Below are 19,543 nucleotides of genomic sequence, written 5' to 3'. Positions count from 1 at the left end.
AATATGGACTAATGTCATGTGATAAATGAGTTAGCATAGAACTTGTTTCGTGTAATCTCAGAAAAGAGTTCCAAAATGATCGGTCACCTTTTCCTTTTCCTTTGCCTTTGCCCATGGGAATTGGCATCTGCGGGTGGGGATCTTCTCTGTACTGCGGTAGGATGGGCATCTCGTTGCCATATGGGATGTGGTGCATGTCCTTGCCTAGGTATTGCTGTTGGGGATACGTCTCCTTGCCATGAGGCATATGAGGTATCTGTGGCATGGGCTGGTGCTGCTGGGGCAGGTGTTGCTGCGGCAGTTGCTGCTGTGGCAGCTGCTTATGCCCGTAATACGCTCCCGCGTGGACATGGGTGACCACGTAAAACTGGCAAACCACAAACAGCAGGTGAGCTGAGGGCAGAGCCCCTGCCATGTCCTGAGGAGGGATGAGGAGAGAGTATCAGTAGATAGATAGATAGATAGATAGATAGATACTTTATTGATCCCCAGGGGAAATTCAAGAGTAAGAATAATCAATTCTTCAAGAGTAAGAATAATCAATAGCGATAACACCAAGTTAGGTTCAATTGAACTATATCTGATTGGACAAGAGGCATTCCATGACTGGCAGTATCCCAGGACATCCCCAATTTGACTCCTCACTGCTAGAAATCACTCCACATTTTGCATTGAGTTGTCTGATGTTACATCTATCTATAAAGCAAGAAGCGTTTGTGTGTCTGTGGCACGCATATCTCGCTGACGTTTGTCAGACTGACCTAAGATTTTGTATGTGGCTCGCGCGTGGCACAAAGGTGTGCACTCTCGATTTTGAAGATTTTTGAATGCATATTTCAAAATATGCTTATTTACGTAGGACGTTTATCGCTGCACTGCACTGTTTCCAAGGGGACCAGTTTCAGGGGAGCTCCACCCCATTGATCGTGTACTGACAGCTCTCACTTTGATGATAGTCAGTCGCAATTTAAAAAACGGATTACTCGGGAACCGCTTGTGGGTTAAGATGCAAGATGATTATCATGTCTGACCTCAACAATAAAGACTCCCTGTATGCAGTTTGCTTGCATAAAATGATTAGGCGGATTTTGCAACAACACGCCAACAAACACGGGTGTGTAGTAACCACTCAAAATAAAAGTATGTGCAATAAACTGATGCTTCGAATAGCCCAGGCTACTTTGGACTTGAGACTTTGACTAAACAAACGACAATTCCGACTGCAAGGTCCCAAATTGAAACGAGCGATAGGCTAATGCCACATAGCTAGACAACAACAAGTGGCAGACTGAGCGACGTCACTTATGCTAAAGACTGTTTTTGAGTCACATCGTTGCAAATTTCAAACAATGATGCATCATTCCACAAAATGGTTTGTCTTCAGTATTAGGAAGTTATTCAGTAAGCTTAATACACATTTAGCCTGAACTCAAAACAGTTGTTAGGCTTATGTCATTCTTATCTGTAAAAATGTACACTATTAGAGGCCACATTAATTATAGGCTAAGATATTATAATTATATAATAAGATATTATAATATTCAGTATACATTATTGAATGCTTAGCTGGAATGATGTTTCCCTATCATCCTATTTTTAAAGCAGGCATACCTGTGGGTATGTAATTGGGCTACGGGTTTTCTTCAGGAATGGCATGTTTGAACGGGCACTGCACTAGTTCCATTAATTCGAAATGAGAGACCAGCGTTTTTCATACCATAAAGTTTGAGGTATTGAGTGAGAAAATGGAGTAGGGCAATTCTATTGTTCTATTCTATTTTATTTAATAGTGTTCTCCCCCGGTGCTTGTGGTTCAGTCCAACCAAAAGCTCAAAAAAGGAAAATTAGAAAATTGACGCATCATTTCAATTTTTAACTTCTGAACAGAAAACCGCAACTTGTGCTCAATTGAAAATCAAAATATGCAACAATAACCCATTTACTGTGCCGTCCTAAAGAATGGATAACAGATTTTTAAGCCTATTTTTATATTTTTTCATGTGAATTCTGCAAATAGAACATAGCACTGCAAAGCGTTACACGGACCTTGAAGCAGTTATTAGCTTCTACGCGGTACAGCTCTGGAACTAACTGATGGATGACATCAAAAATGCCCCAACTGTGGCCAGTTTCAAATCTAGAATTAAAACCAAACTGTTCTCAGATGCTTTCTGCTAACAAATGCATTTCCTGCTAATCAGACTACTCATCATTCCTTTTATTGTGTATGCCAAACCATGAGATACTGTGTGACTTTCACAAGTGGAATGCTGGTTGTGTGCAGAAGATAATCAAAGGCGGACAGAGGTTTTGTCCCAGTAATAACCTGTCCTGTAGAGAGACTGTCTGATGGTCAATGTTTTTTTTTGTTTTTTTTCAGGCTTTGTTTGGTTCAGCAGGTCGCTAAATTGTTTACAAAGTTGTTAGCTGTGTTCCAGTAATCAGAAGTTGTTGTGCACACTCTGTACAGTTTGTAATGGCAATGTCATTTATAAAAGAATGTTACTAATCTTTTCATCTCTCAATTAGAAAAAGGCTCGGAACAGTGTAACCGGAATGTAAAAACAATGTTTCTGCTCAGAATGAATCAAAATGAAAAGTATTCTGGTTTTAATCCCTGCTTTAATCCCAGTTGTATCACACAACACAATGGCAATTTAAATGTATTCAGAATACAGTTACACTGATCAGTTAATTTTAAATCATCAAAACATGTAGGCCCTGGCTTTTAAAACTCAAATTCAAATTCTGTTTTAACCAAAAGTGGCTCGCTCTCTTTTTTATAAAACCTCTCACAGAATGTACAGTAGAATGTAAAATTAGTTTTGTTGTATGCCAATAGGGCCTTTATCCAGCCAGCATGTTTTAGGCCAGTATAGGTTCTTGTCGGACATATAGGCATAGGCTAGTTCATATTGAAAAAAGTTATACAATTTGGAACTCTAGCTTTTCCCCACCGCAGTCTTTTAATGCCATCTAATCATAACATTAGCGTGCACAGTCTGCACCATGCTTAAGCCCAATACAAATCACACCAAAGATTCGCGACAAGATGAGCTGCAACATTCTATTAACCAGCAACTTGGTACAACATTCTAAAATCTTGCAACTGTGCCTAGACATGGTGAATGCTTTGCGACGGCTGGCAACGACGTGCAACATCTAATTCACACCGCTGGAACTCCTTTCTGCAATGGTTTAGTGTCATTGCGAATCTTTGGTGTGAATTGGGCTTTAAACAGACAATCTGACGGGTTTTAGAAGATTAAATACAACCCGAAACTAAAAAACAGACCAGGCCTCTATTGGAGACCGGTCTTTAACCCAAACCTGTAGCCACGCTAGATTCTGTACACAATTGTGGATAGTCATTCACCAATCTGACAAACGAACCGGGTGACGTTTGCAGTGTGACGCGAAAACTCCAGGCAGGAAACTTCCTGGAAACTTGTCAACAAACGCATCGTAAAAGCCCCAATTTCCGCCTTGTACCGTGGGCGAAAGTAATAGAATCATGATAATTCAAAATAATTGAAGCTTATTTTAATTGGCTATTAATTGATATCAACAATCTTGACACAAGACCTATAATAAACAGCCCAGTAAAATACGCTGACACTACTGCATTGTTTCCAATGTATTTCATAACCTCCCGTACAACCTACCTGTGGGTTAAACTGTTAAGCTGCTACAATTATTTAACTAAAGGACGTTGTAAATGCTTCAAATAGGCTAAGCTGTCAAAAAGGGCCGTCTTATTCTTACAGGCTAATATACAAATGAATTTGCAAAAAAAGCGGGACAGGCATAATTTTCTCTTTAAAAATACTCATGGTTAGTGGTCGGGTTAAAAACTAGCATCGGGCAAGTTCAGGTTCTCTGGATCTGTGTTGGCTTTACACAATCTACTGGCGTCTATCGGATATCCTAATCTTTGAAACATTTTAAGTAGTTTTCATATAGTAGTGTTAGTGCCACCCCAATAAAAAGCCTGGACCCAGCTGGCCACCCCTATAAAATAATCCTGGCTCTGTCCCTGCGTGAAATATTTGTTGACATAAGCCCCTTTCAGACATACAATGAAATCTGGATATTATCTGCCCCGTCCGGATGTCATGCGGGTGAATGTAGCCTATGTCTGGACACAAAAGGGTAAGACCAGGGTTTCCGTTGTCCGGTAGCAAGCATCTGTCGTGGCATTTACTCAGTTACGAGATGTGACAAATAAGACAAAGTGACCAATTAAAGCGACCGCTCCATTCAAGCTTTCAAAAAAGCCAGGGAACGCTATGTTCAACATCTGATAGATGCCTTGCAAGATCGGTTCCCCAAGGATTACATGGATCTACTTCACTGCCTCAATGCCATTCTGAACCCCTCTAGATATCCGCAGACACAGAGTGGTAAGTAGGAGCTGTTAATGTATTTTAGCCTTATATACAGGCCTATTTATAATAGGCGCAGCATTCTTTTGTAGGCCAATAATTCCAATATAGTTCTCACCTATTATATTATAGCTCTTCAAGAATATGCAGAACCAACGATAAGAAGGATTATTTGCCGAGCACTGAGTCTGCGGACACCATCCTCTTATCGATGCCGTAAGTCTGCGTCGAGATGCCCTCGCTGTCATGACAGCGCTCCGTGGCTATGGAGGATTGCATTTCTCCACAGCCTGCAAAGTCCTCATATGTGACCCTGGATACATTTCGTTGAAATCAAATATGTGACCCTGCAAGGCGAAACCAGTCGTTTTGGTAAAATTTACAAAATTAAGTTAATGTGCTCACATGAACAGCCATTGACTAAGCTTTCCAACGATATGTATATCGAGGGTATTGCAAAAAAGTATCGCTAAGATAACCGCATCCAAAGTTGGCATGGTTCTCCTGTCATGATATGCCAGAAGAGGAGAAAATCACCTTTTTAAGTAAATTGTCACGTGCGATAGTGTGAGGACACAGCTACTATTAGCCTTACGGTAGCGTGACTTTTGAAGCGGATGACTGACTATGTCCAGTTTTATCAACCGAGTGAGTGTCTTTTTCTGTCCCCTAGTTAATACCAGGGACGGTCATAAGGTGTCACTATAGAATATAATTAATGTATTTCGGGGGAAGTAAGGGGACAGGAAGTTCTATGTACACAGATTGTGTAGGCCCACTTTTAAAATGTGCTACTGCTACGTCAATGGAAAACTTCTCCTGTGCGCAAGACGACTGGTTTCGCCTTGCAGGGTCACATATTTGATTTCAACGAAATGCATCCAGATGTATCCAAGCTCGCCAAGATAGCCTGTGTTATCCCTGTCTCAAGTGTTCCTGCAGTGAGGGGCTTCTCGCTGCAGAATCGGATCAAGACGAAGCAGCGAAGTCGCCTGGCAGAGAACAAGGTTACGCGGCTTATGCGCATTGCAAGTTGTGGAGAGACACTGGGAAGTTTTGATTTTAAGTTGGCAGCTGCACAATTCAGCACTGTGAAACAGAATGAAAAGTAGCCTAAAATGACGTGAGAACAATGCCAGTGAGACTGAGTCATTTGTTTGTTACAGTTAATTTGACAAGGAGTCCTTTAATCCGCAGCATCACGGTGGCCAATTTAAATGTTACAAGCATAATACGAGACATACAGAGAGTGTATAATTAAGTTTGCTTGAGTAAAAGCAATTGTTTTATTCAGATTTATTTTATGTGGGGAAGGGGGATTGGTTTGTTATTATATGATTGTGAAACCATAGTAAAAACAATTCAGGCACTTCACTAATAAGGTGTTATTAAGGTGTAATTGGACGTTCATGTTTTTTCCGTCTATTTCAAAGTTAGGCCAATAAACATGTTGCATTCTATACGGCCTGATTATGTCATTCTTTAAGCTACATAGCCTGCCTCCAGTTTTCCTCAACTTGACTAATTAAGAAGCGATATTTGACCAGCATATCATTTGACCAGCATATCATATCAGCGATATTTGACCAGCATATCATTGCTGTCTGGCACTTTTCCTAAGTCACTGAAAACAGCTGTTGTAAAGCCACTTCTCAAGAAGAATAACCTGGATGCCTCCATGCTAAACAATTACAGGCCCATATCCAATCTACCTTTTATTGGCAAAATTATTGAAAAAGTAGTCTTTAATCAATTAACCACCTTCCTAACATCAAATGGGTATTTTGATTACTTTCAGTCTGGTTTTCGGGCAAATCACAGTACTGAAACAGCTCTCATTAAAGTTTCCAATGACATACGCCTCAACACAGATTCAGGTAAAACATCAGTCCTAGTGCTACTGGACCTTAGTGCAGCATTTGACACTGTTGATCACAATATTTTACTACACAGACTAGAACACTGGGTTGGATTTACAGGCATAGTTATCAGCTGGCTAAAATCATATCTACAAGAAAGGAGCTTCTTTGTTGCCATTGGAAACTGTACCTCAACACCAACGTCCTTGACCTGTGGTGTTCCCCAGGGGTCGATCTTGGGGCCACTATTATTCAACCTCTATATGCTCCCACTTGGACAAATCATTCAAAATAATTTGATTTCATATCATAGCTATGCAGATGACACACAAATTTACTTAGCTCTATCACCAAACAACTATGGTCCTCTTGAATCTATGTGTCAGTGTATAGAACAAATCAACACCTGGATGTCTCAAAATTTTCTTCAGCTGAACAAAGAAAAAACTGAAGTAATTATATTTGGTAAAAATGAGGAAAGACTTAGGGTTGCCACTCTCCTTGACACAAAAGGGTTGAAGGCAAAGGATACTGTTAAAAATCTTGGTGTATTAATTGACAGTGATCTAAATTTCAACAGCCACATGAAAGCGATAACTAAATCAGCTTTTTACCACCTCAAAAATATTGTCAAACTCAGAGGGCTGATGTCAAAACATGACTTATAAAAACTCATTCATGCATTTATCTCCAGCAGGGTTGATTACTGCAATGGACTGTTCACAGGCCTTCCTAAAAAGGTGATACAAAATGCAGCAGCTAGGACTCTAACAAAAACTAAAAGAACTGACCACATTACTCCAATTCTTAAGTCCTTGCACTGGCTTCCAGTAAGTCACAGAATTGACTTTAAAGCACTATTGCTTGTTTATAAATCAGTAAATGGAGCAGGACCTAAATACTTGTCAGACATGCTTCAGCAGTACACACCTTCTCGTCCTCTCAGGTCCCAGGTGAAAAACCTGCTAGTAAAACCTACAGTTAGAACTAAACATGGTGAAGCAGCTTTTAGCTGCTATGCGGCTCATGGAACCAACTTTCGGATGACATTAAAAAGGCCCCAACTGTAGCCAGTTTTAAATCTAGACTTAAGACCAAACTGTTCTCAGACGCTTTCTGCTAACTGTGCCGAGTTACAAATTCTGAATCTGCCTCGATAATTATTCTACTTTGTCTTTTACTACTTTTTTTACTACTTTTGCCTTTGTTTTTGCTTACTAATTATTCTTTATTTTTAAATTATTTTACCTTGTGTTTTATGTTTTCTTTTTATTATGATCTTTACCTTTTAACTATTCTTTGACTATATTGCCCTTCTATGCTTTTATTTGTTATTATCGTTTGGTTTTGTTTATGTAAAGCACATTGAATGACCTCTGTGTATGAAATGTGCTATATAAATAAACTTGACTTGACTTGACTTGACTTGACAGCATATCATCAAAATGTCCGGAAAACGAAATCTCTGCCGTTCATTTTGACCGGCACCATTTTTTTCTAGCGGAAACGCTGGTAAGACGCAGGTAAATTCACACCTTTGTGTAATAAAAAAAAAAAAAAAACAATTTGTGATTTTATATAGAATTTAAAATAAATGTCCAACATCCAATTTAAAACCAACTTTACCGCGGTTATGCACACATCCACTACTGTCCGTGAACACAGTCAAAAAGCAAGCCAAGATAACAACCATTGCATCGCAATTTACTGTAACTGTGGGCTATGGGCAGATTGTCACAATAGCCAGACAGGGGTCATCCCTATGTTCCCCGCTCGGGGTTAGGGTTATAGTTAGGGTTTTAAAAAAGGGTCCCATACAAAGCGGGGGAACATAGGACCCGGGAACATAGGTATGCTCCCGCCAGACAGGCTTTTGGCTACCACATGTATGAGGACGATAAGGAAAGAAAAGACTGTCTTAAAAGGACAACTTTCAATCTACAGGATCTTCTTGCGAATGCATCTTTGGGCAAGTGGGGCCGACACGGAAACCCATTGCACTTTTAAGGGAAAAAAAAAAAAAAACATGTTTTCAGACCTTCTTTTCGCATCAACAATTTGGAATTGCCTTATTATAATCATTAATCATCATTATTTTAATTAAAAAAAATAATAATTTTAAAACCTATATTGTGCACCATACTGACAGTAGCCTATAGTGGGTCAACCTCCTCACCTAAACCACCCGGACTATTTATTCATGTATTGAATACCCGGACTATTTATTCCAGGCCATGTCCGTGCGTGAGGGTCATGTTTGAACACTCGAGTCCGCGTAAGATCCAGACCCAATTACCAGGACATTGTCCGGATGCCATGTCTGAAAGCAGCTATAATATATGAAGAGACCTTTAAGCCACTTGTCTGGTTGGCTGAGAAATTTCTTTTTATGCACCATTAAAAATACATTTGGCTTCAACAAATTGTGCAAGCATCTAGCTATGCAGTTTTACAATACTTAAAATGTATTATATCATTGAAGTGTCCTTTTTGTGGTGGTGGTGATGAGGGGGGGGGGCGTTGCCATGAATAACCTAAAACTTAGTAATAGTAGTACCGTAATAGCACAATAGTAATAGTAAGCCCAACATAGGCCATCATGTTTCCATTACAAATGACAGAACTGAATGTGTGGGTAAGCTGTAATCTGTATGCTTGTGTGTGTGTGTTTGTGTGTGTGTGTGTGTGTGTGAGACAGAGAGAGAGGGAGAGAAAGAGAGAGAGAGAAAAACTATATATATATTTTATCTCCAGTTTTAATGTATTTGGAGAGTAAAGTTTAAACACATTACCAGTGATGTGTGTTCTCCATGAAGAGGACGTCTCACCAAGCACATCGCGCGATGTTCGAAAAACACGTAAACGGCGCACCGGTATGTCAAAATGTCTATGTTGTCACTTTACTTGTATAGTCCGCCTAAAGACTACAGATGCTCAGAAGAATCATATTATCAACAAACTATCTGTTGACACCCTGTTAACATGATTAAGAGTGGAGATTGGATTTGTTTAAGTTTAAGTATTATTCAACAACAATTTTAGAAACTGAATATGAATCTTGATGATCTTTAGTCTCTGTGGGCGGAATATCCAAGTGATGATCTAATCTAGAACAGAATTATAATGATGAGGAGATCCATTACTGTCAGTCGGCTCATTCTAAAACACTTGCACAATTACAGCACTGTCAGTTCAGGAGCCAGTCAATTCACAGAGGTGTTGAAAAACACATATTGTGCAGTAAAGCACATACGGAGGCGTTTATAACTTAACAAGCATGCCAATGTCTAATTAGGGTTCTAATGTAATGCAGCATCAGCAGCACTTCATCCTAGCGAGGGAGAAAAAAAAAAGTTCTGACAGCCCGCCCCCCCCTCCCACACACACACACACACACACACACACACACACTCCCCTCCCTTTAAAAATGGGTCATTTAGATGATGAGTTACACATGCAGTAAATGCAAGAATCTTTCTCTCTCTCTCCATTTGTCTCCTCTGTTGAGTGTTACTGACAGTGGACTGCTACCCAAATGAAAGGTTGAAGTGTTGCTTGTGCAACCCAGACACCGGGCTTCACCTCTGGTTAAGCTCATTTTGCACATGAGTGAAGAAGACATGGATTTAACACAGGACCTTAATATGTAAAGGGGCACTCAGGTGCACAGAGTAACATTGTAAATCATTATGGTGAAGAAAAAAGACAATGGTGCTCTCTTCAGTGACTGAGCACTGAGCAGCCATATGTTTAGACTAGATGGTTAAAGTGTGTGTGTGTGTATTTTGACAGAATTATATTCAACTCAAGCCAGCAACAGTGTGTGTTTTGTTCCGCAATCGGAACAAAATTCAATTAATCAATGTTAACAGCACAGCCATATAATACACGTCAACAAAGTGGAATCTTTGTGAACTTTTATTCTTGAAAATCCTCCAGGTCACACCACAGATGGATTGTGTCTGCACTTCATAGTGGCAGGATATAAAAATGTTGCATATCTTATTGGTCTCGATACATATTTGATGGAGTGCCCCTATTTGATGGGAACCGGAAAAATTTCAAAACAAAACAACTTTGTGCCGGAAAATGTCATTCTTTCCTTCATGAGAGCATTTTGGAAATGATAACATAATGTGGTACCTGTTAAAATTGATTGAAACCGTCACACAATGCTTGATTGTTAATGTGTTCATCATGTAGTATTTCATATATTTAAATAGATACAATGTTTACATGGGTAATCTATTTAATTGGTGGATAAAAATAACAGGACAACACAGAATATGCACATGTTGTCACATACACATGTTTACCAGATTTTGTATGCTTACCAAAATATTTTACATAAAAAAAATTAAATATATATACTTTACTGCCATATATTTTACACTATAAGCACATGCAGTATACACATACTTTGTGTCCCATCTTACTGTAAAGCTATTTTTGGCTTTTGGCCCTTCCCAACAAATTCTATCTCCTATACTACTGACAAATTCTATCTCCTATACTACTGACAAATTCTATCTCTGTCCTGCACAACTTTCAGGTGAATGTGAGATTCTGCACAGAACAACCTGGTACCAAAGACCTGCTAGTTGGGGAATAACTGATGAATGGGTTTGTCCACTAGGGGGCCCTGATCGACATGTGGCTGTGGTTAACATTGTTAGGGATTTTAAACAGCAGGTATGCAGCCAGGTGCCAACATATAGCAGCTTGCAGCAGCATCACTTATGATCCAGGAAATATTAAGCTAAACAATCCATAAATTATAAACAATGTGCAACCGGAATATTTACAATTCATCTGTTTAAAAACTAGATACATAAACTTTCTTATTAAAGACTACATATCAGTTAATAACTATATGGGAAGCTCCATGTGTAATTAGTTTTAATAAAATTTGTAATAAGAAAAAACTGAAGAGAAAAGTGTTCCTTGCTTTGACCACTAGAGAGCATAAAAGATACATAGTACTATTCAGACACATACTGCTCCCATGGGAAAATATGAACAGTCCTGAGAGAATTTTACAAGCTGTGAGCTATAATATGTTTTTCTGTATGTGTGTTACTAGAATGTTAACGAAAAAAGCATCTGGTTCAGGAGGAGACATTATCATCCACGTATTATATCCTCCACATTCAAAACAGTTTGGATATGCACAGCTATACGGTGTCGTCCAAGCTGTGGTCACCCAGCAGTGAAAAAATATTTCACTTGCCAAACGGCCAAGTTCCACACTGGGCCAAAGCTGATGGCTTTCAACTCTGGGGTGCTCACTATGTGCTCCTCTCCTCCTTCCTTACCTCCTTCACATCCTTCCGTTTTGCCTTCGCTCGCCTGCAAACTACAGGAGAGTCAAGTCTTTCCACTCCTTTCTGTACACACAGTGCAGCCTTCTTAATGAGCCATGATTACCATCGCTAAAGTATGTCTGTCTTGTGTTACCACAGGATTTCACAGTCCAATAGGGCCGGGTGAAAAAGAATGCGTGGTGGTATGAAGCATTTGCTTCCTCAGATCAGCCCTTTTGTGTTGTGTTGTACTGTATGAAGACAACGTAAAACACAATGCTGCTTACTCAACGGATCAACCAAATGATCTAATAATCTGATTAATTAGCTGATGTTTCGGGCACCTAGATAGATAGATAGATAGATAGATAGATAGATAGATACTTTATTGATCCCCAAGGGGAAATTCAGGACTTCATTGACTCTGATGAAGGTCTGACTGACTCATCAAATAAATTGGTTGATATGTTGAGTAAGCAGTGTTGCATTTTTTTTTTCTTGCTCTCAAGCTATACTTTGCAAAAGATCTGCACCTGCAGTATAACTTATCAAGGTGTGCAGCAGGCTCCTGTCTATCCTCTGTGATTGAAGTATTGAGTATGCTTCCTTTGAAGTATTGAGTATGCTTCCTTTGAAATGGTTAGTTTTTCCGAAACTTGTCAAGTGTATCCAAAATGAAGTATTTTTTTTTAAGTAAGTCTACTTTCATTTAATTAGAAATGCATTGTTTTATGTAACATCATTTGATTTATTCCCTTTGAAGGCAGAGCTATGAACACTAACTCTGACATAACAAGCATACCCTACAAAACATCTGTTCATGGAAACTTTGTACACACACTTCCAGACACATAGAGCATCCACCGACAGCACCTCACTGGCACACTTTGTGGGAGCCTCTGATTCATGTGGATGCGAAAGGAGACATGCTGGTGGACCGGTTTGCATGATGGCAAAGGATGTAACACAAAATCATCAAAGTCTTAGAGAGGAGCTCCACCATAATCCTGTCAGTCTCGCCCACAATGCTCACAAAACAATCAACCAAAATGGTGGTGAAAAGACAGCACCTTTGATAAACATAGTGGGTTGAGTTTTAAATCAAATTAAATCACAAAACACAAAAAAAATGCAAAATACACCTCAATCTATGTCCTCAGTCTACTTCTAGGTAGATTACTTACACTATTATGTAGTTCATGAGGAAATCAGCTAAGCTGGTTAAGAAATGAAAGCTCAGAGGCATACGCCATCTTACCCTCAGCGTGGCTTTGTCCTACTCAGTCCCGTGGCCCCCCTGTGGAGTGTGGTGAGCTCGCGTCCGGCGTTTCTGGCACGGCGTCACGTCTCTTGTCCTGCTGTCGACGGGTGACTGTGGGCATGAGTTGCGCCCAGGCAGCAGGTCTCGGGGGAAGCCGCTGCAACCCTGCAATCATGATGGATGAGCGAACAGGCTGCACTTTGACTTTTCTCGACCCGATGCTACTTTAACACCGGGCCTCCAGCTCAGCCATGGCCCCTGTAAAACTTGGCTTATGTTCAGAGAGGGCCTCAATCAATGTATTTTTTTCTATCTATCTACTCTAGTCACTATTTCTGCATAAATACATTTCAGTTATCCTCTCTCTCTCTTTCTGTCTATCGATTCATGATGTCTCATTCGTGATGCAACTTTTTTCAATAGTTTTTCAAAAGTATTCAATTAATTCATCCACAATTAGCATCAGGAAAGAATGTCTGTTTCAAATTCACATAGATGAGAGATGAATGACCTTGGTGTAAAGTACACAGTAGCTACGTGCTGATCTGATACACTAGTTCTTAAATGTAAAAAAAAAAAAAAGAAATGTATGGGCTCCAGGCAGATTTTGACTGCAAACTGTGACTTTGCACATCTGTCTCATGGTACATTGCTGCAGATATCACTGGGCTTTGTTCCCCTGTGAACAACACATGCTTGTGTCACTCAGCCCATCAAACTGCATTGCTGAGAAAGGCATTGCCTTCCATGGGTCACCTGTCAGTGATTCATGAAATTCAATATACTGTATAATCGTGAATGTGATTAATTGATTATTCAAATGGAGTATCCCCAGTATTCCCTAAACTTCACTAAGTAAATGTACTAGTTATGTTACATTTATGATCAGTAAGTACAGTATATAAAGGGTACCGCAAGAAGACTTCACAAACCCAGTCACTCAAGTGAGCATGAAGAGTTACATTTACGTAATCCAGAGTCTGTGTGCACTGGAAGAATGTTGTGTGGACTGAAGCAATGAGGTTGAATAGATGAGAGGACTGAAGGGCTATTAAAACCAGATAAAAGATATGCAGGACATCAATAGACAAATACTTGGGAGACTGACGGTCTCACAAGCTGTGTTGGGAGTAAAACGTAATGAGCATGCCCGACCTTACAGTGGCGCAGTGAATCAATCGGCATTAACCCAATTGGTCTATCCAATTGTGTGCAGAGGCGTGAAATACTTTTGTAAAGATGTAAAGTTATTTGAAAGTGACATTGAAATTAATGGGGGATAATAGCATGGTAACTCTAAGTGGTCACACATTAACCTCAGACCCATCCAGAGGTGCGTAGCTTTTTGAACGTTCACCTACTCCTCTTGGTAATATGGTAGTTATCATGCCTTGTACCCACTAGGCTACTAAGAACATTGTGATAGGGGGGGGGGCATTGGGGTAATAGAACTCTTTTATTATCAATATTAAGGACTCCTTTCTTTATAGCTTGAACAAAAGTCTGCATAGATGTTGAGGTGATGTGTTTCTGTTGTTCTAGAGTGGAGCTCCACACCGCTCTCGAAATGTAGGCTAAGCTTTTGGTTCTGGAAATTACGTTTTCTCTCCTCGAAGACCAAGGTAAGAAATGGTTTATAGATGTGAGTTCTAGTCTATGTGCAGGTGTGAAAGATGTATCTATATCAAAGCGGAAGACCTCAGTTAGCGAAGCTGACAGAAAAACCACCCTATCCAGACAGAGGCTTGATTTTAAATGCAACACATCTGCAAAGCCAGGTGGGACTTAACACACTGATTGCTGTTTCTGGCTATGCAGTTGATGGAAACTCAAGAGAGTGGGCAAATATGCCAGACATTTTCCAGTTACCTATAACTAGCCAACAAAGGCAAATATGCCTTATTGGGTCTATTGTGTTGTTCCGTCCCACTACTTATTAATCTTAGTTATTTTGAGCATAGTGATTAATAACATTTTACAGTTGCCCCCATCCACATGTGTCACAGCAATGCTAAAATAATATAGCAGACAGGTAAAAAGCAGACATCATTTTCAGCCCAACACTGCCCACAAGACACTTGAAATGCAAGAAAGACGCCAATGTCCAGATACAATTTAGGTTCAATCTAGAAATGTGTAGGCCACACCAGTTATTCGATGCCCAGCTGACATTGTGAATTGGCCAGTGGAAGACACAATGGTGCCAATGACATCAGTTATGAAGTCTTCAAAATGAATGGTGGCTATTCAACCAAAGTCCAACACCTGGAGATTGGAACCAACATCTGGAAATATGAAGGTAGATTAGAGGGTCTAAAGGGTATCCAGGGACAAATCCAAAACATTTACAAGTGCCCCACTGGGCAATATTGACAGTGATCTGCAAGTTGTGCAAGTGCTTCCAGAAAAAAACGGCAGAACGGTGGCATCTAATGAACAGCTACAATAGGAAACAGAAAAGTCAACCTCCTAGAGGCTTGAAGTGATGCAATAAGACAACAGTCCTTGTCATATGGTGTGCATAAGTTTACAAGATTTGTTTTAGCAGACAGGTTTAGACAAGGTAATTTTCATGGCACAATCTCCATAAGGTCAAATGCATGTGACTTTCATTCTTCATTTATCCAGTACCACGGACAGAGCCACCCGTAAAAAGCAATTGGAATGACATGGGTCGAATTCAAAACGTATGCTTATTTGTTGTATTTGATTAAAATGAGTGTAATAATCAAAGCTCATAAGGAATTAAAATTTGCGTACAGCGTCTCTTAAAGTAACACAACTTAGAAATTCCTAGAAAGTCAACTACTGTATAGAAAGTCAATTACCATAGAAAGTCAACGTAGTGCAAAGGGGGGTCAAGAAACGACCAAAGCCATGTGACACAGTGAAATACCAGGAGTTCTGGGTATGCATATCATTCAACCACATTGTCAGTATAGCATCAACATGAGGTTGAAGATGTTATTCTAAGGTAAAGGAACTGCATGTGTTATTTATTGCCTATGAAATGTTCTAAATTATGCTTAACACATGGTGTATATGACCAATAAAGATTCTTCATCTTTAATTTCAACTACAAAAATGAAAGGACCTCACATTTACCAGTAATACAATTGTTGCTAAGAAATAAATTCTTCAACAACATGAGAGAAAAAAAAACACATTAAGTCACTAAAGTCTTTAACTTAACTATTTTTCCACAGACACAACTGCCGTGCTTTTTACTCAAAACAGTGGATAAACCTGCCAACCCTGCCTGGTGCCATGTTATGTTGCCATGGGAACAGGCTCTCTCTTTCTTGATTTTAGTGGAAACGAACAGGTAGCCTACCAAACAACTGAAGAAACAAAGTAAAAACAAATGTCCCTCCTAATTTCCCTGTCCCAAAAAGTTTCTTCCTGGCTTAACCCAATTTCAATATTATTAAACGGTATTAGCACAGCAAAAAGATTCTCAGGATGATAAATTCAATTGGTATTGCCTAAGCTTGAGTCAATATAGTACATAGGTCTCCAGTCACCAGGGGACTCTAATGTGTATAATCAGCTGGGTGAACAAGTCATAGGGACCTTGTGTGGTTTTGCCTCACATAAATGACTGACTTTTTTTGTTATTTTTCTGGTGTATGTGCTAACCTCAACTTTACAATATATTATTCAAGGTAACCACATTTTTAGTCATAATTATTCTGGAATTCCAGCCAGATGTATAGTAATTAAAAAAAAGAAAACATGAATAAGAAAGCAAGAAACCTTCATTTAACCATTACCAGTGTTCTTGGTCACTGAAAGCATTCACGTTGCCTTTTCTTGCACTCAGCCAAGCCCCCAAAATACAGACATGGGCCAAAAACTAGCAATTCTGTTGTGACGAAAAACATGGAAAATCACTGTGAGCTCAAAATGTCTCTTAAGTGCGGTGGACCCAGAATTCAATATTTGAGCCTTGTCCAAGCTCCAAGGGTAACCTCCCTGCTCACTCCCCTTGTTTATTTATCAATTTCACATGGCTGCAATAAAATTCTCACTTGGTTCCCCAAGGCTTACATTGAAACAACAAGTGTGTCAAAACATCCATGCTACTTATCTGTAAGGCAAACCCAGTGAAATATTTAGGAAAATAAAACACAAAAAAAACACGGAATGTTACAATAGTATTGCCTTCGGCAGAGTGAGGATGAAAGACTGAAAAAAATAAAACAACAGAAACAATAGAAGATGTCTGTGAGAGAAAAGACAGCAAGAACGGGGAGACTGTGTGTGTGTGTGTGTGTGTGTGTGTGTTTGTGTGTCTGAGAGAGAGGGGGGGGGGGGGGGGGGATGGTGGGGGCAAAGAAAGAAAGAACAAAATTTCTTTACTCTTCTCAGCTGCCAACATTTACAACCACAGCAGTTGTCTGGCTGGTTATAAGCCATTGCTTTTATCGCCCTGCCGGCATCTGAGTCTAAAATAATCAAATTTCCATTTCTTCCCCGAGTGTCCTGACTGCTTCCAGATGCTCTCTTCAATCTCTGATAAACAATCTCAATCACATTTTGAATGTCAGCTATGCTATTTGTTTTGCACGTACATGTTCCTGGGACTAATTGTCTGTGATCTTTGATATGCGTTGGGATGTGTAATGTTTGTTTTATTGCCCCTTTTGTAATGTAAACAGAACTATGGGAGATGTTAACAGAAGCGGGATTTGAGTCTAGCTCCTGATGTCTGGCTTGCGATGCCAAATTGACACCATGAAGCAGATTTAAACGCAGCTAAAGTGTAAATATCTGGAGGAGGCTTTTCAATCTTTCCCCTCAGCAGCTGTGAATGAGCTGTTTCATTCAGTAAGTGGTCCCAGACTTGTGTACAGACGAGTAATGAAGATTTTCAATGCAATCTTGAATGCTCTCAGATGGTGGCAGATAAATGTCATACTATGGAAAAGATTTAAGATTTAAGTTTTAAGATATCTTAAAAGGTCTAAAACACACACACATACACACACACACACATACACACATACACATATGCGCAAAGTCGTTATAGTATAGAAACAACATGTAGAACAAGATTTTGTTAATGTTCCCAGAATCCTATGTCATGGAAAATACTTTAAATACTTTCAAGGCTGGACAGGTGATTGGACTGTCCTTTTACATTTATTTTCACTGGGATATGCTGTTTCTTGTGTTTTTCTTGTGTTTTGTGTTTCTAGCTTTATTTTCACTTTATTTTCTCATTTTAAGAGAGTCTGACTAAATTGTCTTCTCGGCGTCTGAGTCATTTCCAAACATGCGCAAAGAGGAAAAAGAAAAAAAAAGCTCACGCTCCGAGCCCGCACGAAGCGAAGAACACAGTAAACAGTAGGACCTTGTCAGAACCACTCTTAAGCTCAGTAAATTTCACACACACGGACAGTTCCAGGAGCACTGCTCTCTCGCTCCCTGTGACCCAGGTGTCATAAAACTTCAGCATCCCTGAAGAGACACCATCAATTCTCACCTCTGACACAATGATGGCGTGATGACAAAAAAAGGGGGGGGGGGAGGGGCAGAGAAAGAGAGAGAGAGAAAGAAAATGTGTGTGTTTGAGAAAGAGTGTGTGTGTGTGTGTGAGTGAGAGAGAGAGAGAGTGCAAGCAGAAGGAGAAAGGTGAAATCTGCTCTGCCCAACCAATTTCCCCCACCGCAGCCAACACCGCAATTCCCCTCACACAAAAGCTTAACTGCTCCCCAAGGAAAGGTCACCCATCCCCTCCCTCTTCTCCTTATCTGTCATCGTGTCATTCTCTCTCTCCCTTTTCTCTCTCTTCATCTCTGTCTTTTCTGTCTCTCACTTCCTTTTCTCTTTCTCTCTCTCTCTCTCTCTCTCTCTCTCTCTCTCTCTCTCTCTCTCTCTCTCTCTCACTTGCTTTCATGCTTTAGAAGTAACGTCAGTTCTGGACCAGGAAGTGGAACACTGTGTGAAAGAAGCCATTACCTCCGCTCCTCCGGGACATCTCAATAAAAAGACATGCTGACGGATGAGCTAACCTGGCTAAAGTGCGCTGCTAACACCCGCTAAGCTCACCTTACCCCAAATCACCTTTGCCACGGATGTCCTCTCTGGGAAAACTCACAGAACACACTTGGGACCATTTTCACATGCAGATGACCCCCCCCCCCCCCCAACCACCATCACCACCACCACCACAAACACACACACACAAGTAGTCAGACACCACTGGTCAAAAATATGCAAAAATATTCATCAGTTATTTCGATAATCATAAACAATTCTAATTCTCCCTCTTTTCACAGTGTATTGACGTTAAGTTTTAGCTTTGTTGTTAATTCACCTACCGGTTCTATGGATGCCTGCTCAGGGTGCAACCAGAACATATGCAGGGGCAGCTACTTTTAATGTGCGCTGTGGTATTTCGGAGATTTTCAGAAAGGAGCTTACAGTGGTTGCAGTGAACAGAGGAATGCAAGATCAGCTGACAGTACTGTCAAGGAGCCAAGCACACAGCCTGGGACTGTGAAACACATTCTCTCTTCCTCACTTTCTCTCTCTCTCTCTCTTGCTCTCTCTCTCTCTCTCTCTCTCTCTCTCTTTCTCTCCTTCATTCTTCCACATCCCTCAGGTGCACTGGAAGTATTTAGTGTAACCATGTGTGCAGGTCCCGAGAGAGGCTGGGAGATGTTGTCTGCTTTGGTTCAGGTCGAGAGAGGAGAGCCGATCGCTGATGCTTCTCCTCCCTAGCTGGCC

General features: G+C 40.2%; 1 protein-coding gene across 3 annotated transcripts in view; it reads right to left on the bottom strand.

The window, feature by feature from the left end:
* LOC121698074 (collagen alpha-1(VIII) chain-like) overlaps positions 1-19,543 on the bottom strand; it is a 30,448-nt gene that overhangs the window by 7,394 nt on the left and 3,511 nt on the right. For 2 of the 3 annotated variants that reach the window (XM_042079811.1, XM_042079812.1), the window contains 2 exons: positions 12,806-12,973; positions 88-418 (listed from right to left, as the gene is read on the bottom strand). In XM_042079811.1, the coding sequence (XP_041935745.1) occupies positions 88-415 (328 nt within the window). In that variant the 5' untranslated portion in view covers positions 416-418; positions 12,806-12,973. Of the gene's footprint in view, positions 1-87; positions 419-12,805; positions 12,974-19,134; positions 19,308-19,543 lie in introns of those variants that run through there. The other variant, XM_042079813.1, reaches the window with a different exon arrangement.

Source organism: Alosa sapidissima, chromosome 23 (assembly GCF_018492685.1).
Source record: "Alosa sapidissima isolate fAloSap1 chromosome 23, fAloSap1.pri, whole genome shotgun sequence".
NCBI lineage: Eukaryota > Metazoa > Chordata > Actinopteri > Clupeiformes > Clupeidae > Alosa > Alosa sapidissima.
Note: the sequence above shows the minus strand (reverse complement) of the source record. Positions and strands in the feature narration are given on the sequence as shown.